Here is a 7,862-nt window from a genome sequence, read left to right as displayed (position 1 = left end):
TGCCCCCTGCATTTGGGGGTTGGGGGGGGGGGGGGGGAGGATTGCATTCATTTGAATGGTGTCTCTGGATTGTAAATCTGCACTCTGTGAGGGAGAAGTGGCTGCAAACTTCTCTCCCTCCCCCATGCTGTTTGTTTTGTGTGTGCTCTGCCCCTTTGCTCAGTGGATGCCTTCCAGCTGGGGGAAGGGGAGGCACTGGAAGACTGCTGCAGATGCTGCCTGGAGAAGTCCTCCAGGGGGGACAGCTGGCCCCTGGAGCAGCTCCCTCTCCATCCCACTTCATGTGAAGGTGATAATCCAGCCAGATCCCAGGCACTGGGGTTTGGAGCCCCAGTCCAACTCAGTCCTGGCAGCAGCTGCACACATGCTTCAGTGAACATGCCCCTAGAAGTAGTTTGTCACATAATATGAAGTAGTCCCCAGCACTTAAAATACAATTTCAATAGGAATTTACACTGGCCAGTCTCACCAGGCCTGAACCAGCGGTCTTCAAAAGCCACTAGTTATAGTTAGCCAGAGTTTCACAAAATGGTATTCTTTCAGGTTCATGTAAAACAATGTTCTACATGACCACAGATCAATTCCCCACAAGAGATTTTTTACTTCATATAAAACGGGCTAGCAACTCTTTCCATTTTACCTCAGAACACAAGTTGGAACTTTCTGGTTCTTTAACTTTTGAAAATAGCTTAACTGGCCCACTCCACCAATCTGAACAGTCTTCTGGGGGCGTCTTAACCGGCCCACTCCGCCAATACTCTGTCTTAAGACTTAGCCAGAAAGTAAACCAATGATTGTCAACTCTCTCATCATCCTAATTCAAGAAAGATCACGGATAGGTAGGTATTACTGTCCCCAGCTTAATATCACTAAGTCTTCCAGATACTGCAAGTCAGGTTAAAACTAACTTGGATTGTTTTCAGGCCCTTGGGCCACACTTTCAACACAGAATCTACTAGACAAGTTAAGAGTGTGCGCTTAAGGGAGGAAAGAGGCAAGATGGGATGCACCCAGAATTATTACCAGGTTCTCCAAAAAGTTTGTAAACCAGGGCTGAGTCTGGGGGTCCTCAGACCCAAAGTCAAACAGTTTTTCTTGCTTCCATCTTTAATGAAGTTTTACACAGTCCTCTAAACAACCATTAGTCCTAAATAAGCAACATGCAATCTAAGGTTTGGATTCATATACAACCTTAGGTATTTGGTATATAACATATGCATTCATTTTACCTGCCTTCAAACAGCTAAGGAAAACCAAATGGGACTACTACTGTATATTGGTGTTTCTAATCATCAAAAAAAATACAGATACAATTCCCCAAATATATTCCATCACACCTTCATTTTATATATGTAATGAAGAGGAGGACTGTCACAGCCTACCATACTTAGCATTGGAAAAATGACATTTATCTATCTAGAATCATTTCTCATATCCTAGAGCTCAAAAAATATAGGTACTAGAGGCTTGCTGCACCAGACATATGCTTTCAAAAGGTGCAGGGCAACTGATTCTCCTTGAGAACTGAAGTTCTGTTAAAAAAGACTGTCTCTTTAAAAATTGACAGCATTTGTAACCTTACATGTACAGGTTACACCGGGTCTCTCTGTACTTTATTCCTCAAACTTGACTCCTAGGATTGAAGTAGACAGAACTGACTTGCACAATTGTCAATGGTTTTCCTCTGTAAGGTGTGATAGTACCTAATCTATTTATCCCCATGTCATTTTCGTGCCCTGGGATATTGTCCTGAGCTCTACAAAGAACTGATTTAACCCCCTAGATGAACTTTCACAGCCTGGATAATACCATACCTTCCTACATTGTTTTAATAATTTAGCGCATAATAATACCATACCTTCCTACATTGTTTTAATAATTTAGCACATAAATGTCACTGCAACCAATCTGAACACAGGCCGAAATGGAAAACCACTGAAATTAGCATGAGGCTTTCTACGAACTTCAGTGAATTTTGGATAAGGACTGTAATACATGGCTTATCCCAACACATTCCTTCAAAACCCCTGTGGACTCTAACATGAAGAAACGAGTGATTGAGTACATGTGCTAGAAATATAGATCTTTGCAGAGATGCATTAATGTGTTCTCAAGCATATAGATCTGTTGGGGGTAAGATATGTACATGTCCAAGATCTATGCACCAATTTTGCATTTTTATTTTTCTACATGAAAAATGCACACTATTTCACAACAACTCAGCTTAAAGCAAGTATACAGGAAACAAAACAACATTTTGATTATTAGGTCTTAAATTAAGCTTAGAAAAAAATTCAATTTTCTCTCTACTTTGTTTTCTAAAAGACGTACATAATTTCAGGTTAATTTCAATTTTTTGACCAATACTTTAACCAAGATAGTACTATTAAACTAACTGAATAAAAGAAACCAAGCACCAAGCCACATAGTGACAAGTCAGAGACTTGCTATTTAGAAGTGCTAAGGTGACAAGTTCTTTAGAGGCCCCTCTTGATATAGCTTAAACACATCATTAATATGGTCATACTGTTTTTTTTAAACAAAAAGAAGATACTGTGAAACATTTTAAACTGGCCATGCATGAAGCTCAAAGGTGGTTGCCTAGTAGACACTGATCTATAAAAAAAACAAAAACAAACCAACAAAAACCACTTGTATTAGGAATGATAGCAATACTTGAAAACTAGTGCAAAAGGCAGTTATCTATTTATTATGATTTCCCCCTAAAGGTGGCAGGGAGTCCTTACCACACATACATTTACAGCCCACACATATATTTATAGCACCCAGCCAAATGCATAAGCATCCAAACTGATAACATTTATTTTACTGTTGTGATTATCACAGAAAGATTTGACATTATAACCTTGAATTTAAGTATAAAAAGCCCTTCCAATGTAAATAATTAGGCTGTTTTCATCGGAGGCAGAAACAGAAAAGGAAAAAATAAGAGTCAGGGGAGGTGCTTGCTCCCACTCTCATTCATGGTCTCTCTCTCAGATTATTTTTCAGAAGACAATGTCTTCTTTTAACAGGAGGCAGTAATAACAGAGTATTTTGCAATTTAACACTGTGACTATTTTATATCAGGCTATTTTTTCAACATATATATTTCTACCCCTATTTTGACCAAGTTATTTGACACTATCAGCAACTTACATGACTTGCTGTCATAAGATGCCATGATGTATCAGATTAATTCACTTATTCCATCTGCAGCTTTCATTCACAACCGATGAGTCTGTAGAAAGCAAAATCTTCCTCCACATATCCCCAAAAATCCCACACACAAAACACACAAACCACCAAACAATTTAAATCTCATATTCTTGAGTATATTAATTTACAATTAATGAAAGCACAACATACATACATTACCTCTAGTACCTCCCTGCCAAACTGCAACTTTCAAACATAGTATTCTAGGTGATATTTTATGTAGTTCAGTTGCACATGTACTGCAATACCCAATAACAGAAATACAGAAGAATTAAAGCATGTTGATCCTAGCAATGTGCACCCTGCCCTCTCCTTTGCCCAGAAAAGTCAAAACATGGAAAACAAAAGGCATTCAGCCATCCTTGAAAGTTGTTGAGCACCAAAAGCAACTTATCTCTTGAGCATTCCTTTCCTACTCACCTCCTAATTTAGATTTTGCAGAATCAGTTATGAAAAAAAATCTTAATAAGCACTTTGAAGACAGGCAGGAAACTATACTGGGTTTTCACCTAATAAACACCAGTATGGTGAAACTGTTTCTTCTGAATCAACAATCTTTTAGTTTAACTAGAAATGAAAAAGTGTTTCATACACAGGCAATAATGAACACCATTCTAGTTCAGTGCCTTCTCTTTAATATACTTGCAAAAACATTTAAAAAAGAAAAAGAAAACACTGAATACACTGTCAAAGTATGGCTTAATTTCAAGTACTGTGACAGAATGAAAGTCAAACAAGATGAAAAGGTGCATCTCCGACTGTACGGAGTAAATTGGATGCGAGTAAGCTTCTCGGAGGGGGGGAAAATACATCTACACTTCTCTTTTCACAGAACAATGATAGAAACAGAGTTACTTTACAATCTGAAACACAGTATTTCTTGCTACTGTATAGCCTTAAGGAATAAACACCTAAGGTAATTACTTTCCTTTCATGTTTCTTTTAAAATGTTCCTTAGGAGTAAGAGAAACAATTAATGTTCAAACACTATTTGCTCTGCAAACTACAGAATGCTCTTGAAAGTAAACCAAGATCACAACAGTGAATTAAACCTGGACATCGGAAATTAAATGCTTCTACTATTTCCACTTTGTCAATCATCTCACCACGGTCTCTCCGTAATACCTAACAGTGCCCCAGAACAGGGCTAATACAGGAGTTCATCACCTCTGTCTGATGCGGGGAGTAATCCCCCTAGGTGTAGCTTAAGGTCATTGTAACAGTATAGAAAACACACAATTTATATAACAGATTGTCTTACAGTGAGGAATTGAGAATACACTACCCAAATGATCCCCGAAACTAAGAACATTGTGAATTAAAACATATCTGGTTATATATTGTAATTCTTACACAGGTCTGGTGTAAGTTATGGTCTACTATGTAATATCTCATTATCCTTCTCATGGGAAGTGGCTTCTGTAGAGGTTGTGGCGCGTGTGACAGCTGCAATGCACTGCCCCATGAATAGTATCTATGTGATGATACTGTATATCAGAAGAGATTAAACTTCCCAACAAAGAAATTCAACCAACCATTAACACTGTTTCCCTGAAAGAAGGGAAGACTACCTTCCTGGCTAAACTTTTTGGCATTTTCTCATTTTTAAGGGGAAAAATCATTGCATAAAAGGTAGGCAATAAAAATAATTTTAAAAAGGTTGAATGGTATATTTAAGGTCTCCATTAGCCACTAAATGCTCATTGTTTGACACAGAGTTTTTTTTACTTGTCTAGGAAACACAAGCTAGAAAAATGACCTCAAACTGTCCATAATGCAAACCCTACATCATTTTGTATCCCTCAACATTAAATGAAGTCAGTCATCATCCAGTTTCCATTACAAGTTATATCAGCTATAAATTAGACAGTCTCCAATTGATGCAATATAACTTTTCCCTGAAAACTTTGCATCTCTTTAAAAAAATAACAGAAGAAAGGTCTAAGAAACTTGCGTGAAGTTTGTAGAAAAGATTAAGAGGGTACACTGAATTACTGTAATACTATTACAAAAATTAAAATGTTATAGCATGCAAGAATCCAGCCAAATATTTCATACACATTTTACAAACATTCTTATTTTCCCCTTTACACTCTAATTATGTTTATTTTTCATATTGCATTAATTAAAAAAAACTCATTAAAAAAAAAATCACGTAATATTTCCAACGAATTTAAAACAAGCGTTCTACTCTTTAGAATGTTGCCTTCTTTAGTATATAACACAGGTAGCATTACTGTCTAAATACAGAGAAATATTTTAGTGATATTACAGAAGTGCTCTACAACGTTACTTTTCATTAAGTTAAAAATAAAAACAATTCTTTTAAACCAATTGAGCCAATTTCTTTTATTCTTACAAGATAAACAATCCAGTGAGAAATACTTTAGTATGTTTTCTAGTTAAGTATTATTTCTTTAAAAAATTGTTCTTTCCAAAGACTATAGAATATGAAGAGTACTAAAGAAGCTGAATTTATAGCTCATATTATAGGTTTGTCTCAAATTCTCTGAAAAAATACAATCTTGGGCAGATACTAGCTCAGTGAAGAACAAAAAGTAACAGGAGACGACGAAATGAAATTCACATATTTATATTAACATAGCTGTCGGTTTTTAAAGTTGCATTGACAAAATGTGAATGAAGGAGAATCATACTTCCCGAAGCTCAAAGGATTAGAGAGTACAAGCGAATGGTAATTTCCTATATCAAAATAAGCTCCAAAGGGAACACAGTAGTATTATCTTTCTCCTTACAGTAGTATTATCTTTCTCCTTACTTATTGTTTTAAAAAAATGTACAACACTTATGTGTGGGTATGTATCTAAATTAGCCTTTTAACTCTTCTTGGCAATTTTCTTTTAGAGGCTAATCTGAACGACTGATTATCAAGAATTAAGAAAGTACAAAAAAGCTATGTACTGTAGAATTTCAAAACAATTAGAAAAATATGAAAGACTCTTTCACTGGTCAAAGTCCTGTTAAATGAACATAATGATGCATGTCCTAGAGTTCAGACTTACACATCTGGAACACAACACATGTATATAAAATTATTTTTCTCACTAATGTGTCAACATCTCTTATTATTCTTACTTTAAGCACAAGTTATCTACCACATTATTTATCCTATCATTGATAAGCTTTAACTATGAATGTTTAAAATAAATTCACATTGATTAAGATTTATTTCATTATTTGGTATTTAAATGGTCTCCCTTTTGGCATAGGGACAAAGTAATGCCTATTAAAACTGTATGCTTAAAGACAAAGTTGTTCAATTTTAACAATAATAAAGAGCAAGAAAGTATACATTCTGAACCCAAGCCAGAGAAACCCAATTTGTATGTCAGTATTGTGAGAAATACTCAATGTTTCACTGTACTGAGCTGTACATCTTAGGCCACAAAGGGTACAGTCCATAGCTGAGTTATTCTTAAAAAAAAAAGTCTTAAGTAAATCAAAATAAAGCATCTTCAACGGTTTTGATTATTTAATTTGAAAAGGTGCATTATCATCAGACTGGCATATTTACTGTACAAACATTAAGCTTAAAAAACAAATAAACACAAAAAACAAACAAATCCACTGACTTGAACTTTGAATGTTTCAACTGTATCTTACCTGATCCACCAAACTGACTGCTTCCTAATGTAGTTGGTCTGGTTTTTCCACTATTAACAGGTGGGGAAAACATCTGTAAAACAAGAGATATGCTTAAGTTAACTTCAAAACTACATCTATTACTATGAACTGCATGCTAAAAAAAGTTTCATAAGGCAACTCACTGCTATACATTTCTAACAAAAAAAGAAAACACTATTTAGAACATGCACTGAGAATCACATTCCAAAGTTATTTTGCAGTTTTATTAATGCCACTAAACTTGACTGCACAGGAAACAAACAACCGTAACAAGTCAAGTGATACAGTTATTTATTTAAAACAGTTATGCATTAGAAATATTTTCTATGATTCTATATTATTCAAAAGATATCACTTGCTAATTTATAAGATTAAAGTCACTAGATGACTTGAACCAGGAGACAGTTCTAAAGAGCCACTAGTTTGGTTCGGTTCTTAAAATGAGTCTTGCAAAAGCAAAAAGGTCTAAACAAAAGCATCACCCAGAAAAAGCTCTGCCTGTAACTTCCCCTCCACGACTGCAAGGTAAAGTAAGAGCAGAGTTCCTTGTAGCTTTCAGACATCATCCCGTTACAATTTTTCAAGCCAAACAGCCCCCTCCCCAGCACGCGGAAACTAACCGCAGCACCCGCCCGCTGCACACAAGTCATCATGACATGATGCCATCTCCGGGCCAGCCTGAACCAGCTGCCCCGGCCGCGATTTAGAGCATAAAATCTGGAAGCCTTGGACATTTCATCAACGTTCAGGGGTCCAGCGTGGCTGAGCCGGACCCAACCAAGCCCGGCCCGCTGCGGCTGCCCCTACTTCTCGGATCGCTTTACCGTGGAGAAGCCATAAGAAGACTTCGAAGAATATCCTACCGCACTGAAGTCCAGCAGGTCGCTCAGCTCCTTGTCGGTGCCTATCGCGGCCATCCTCTGCTGCTGGGAATTCATCTTCCTCCGCTTCCCCAAGTCCTAAGACACGGGAGAGGCGCGCGCACTTTACCGCGCGCC

At 36.9% G+C, this 7,862-nt stretch overlaps 1 protein-coding gene across 9 annotated transcripts in view; it reads right to left on the bottom strand.

Annotated features, from left to right (window-relative positions):
• The window catches only part of TCF12 (transcription factor 12), a 407,201-nt gene extending 399,347 nt beyond the window's left edge, over positions 1-7,854 (bottom strand). For 5 of the 9 annotated variants that reach the window (XM_019504280.1, XM_019504282.1, XM_019504281.1 and 2 more), the window contains exons 1-2: positions 7,689-7,854; positions 6,844-6,916 (exon numbers count right to left, since the gene is read on the bottom strand). In XM_019504280.1, coding sequence (XP_019359825.1) covers positions 6,844-6,916; positions 7,689-7,802 — 187 coding nt within the window. In that variant the 5' untranslated portion in view covers positions 7,803-7,854. The remainder of the gene's footprint in view (positions 1-6,843; positions 6,917-7,688) is intronic. The other 4 variants (XM_019504289.1, XM_019504288.1, XM_019504290.1 and 1 more) reach the window with 1 other exon arrangement.
• Between the last annotated feature and the right edge of the window lie 8 nt (positions 7,855-7,862).

This window comes from Gavialis gangeticus, unplaced genomic scaffold (assembly GCF_001723915.1).
Source record: "Gavialis gangeticus isolate Ggan-Ray unplaced genomic scaffold, GavGan_comp1, whole genome shotgun sequence".
NCBI lineage: Eukaryota > Metazoa > Chordata > Crocodylia > Gavialidae > Gavialis > Gavialis gangeticus.
Note: the sequence above shows the minus strand (reverse complement) of the source record. Positions and strands in the feature narration are given on the sequence as shown.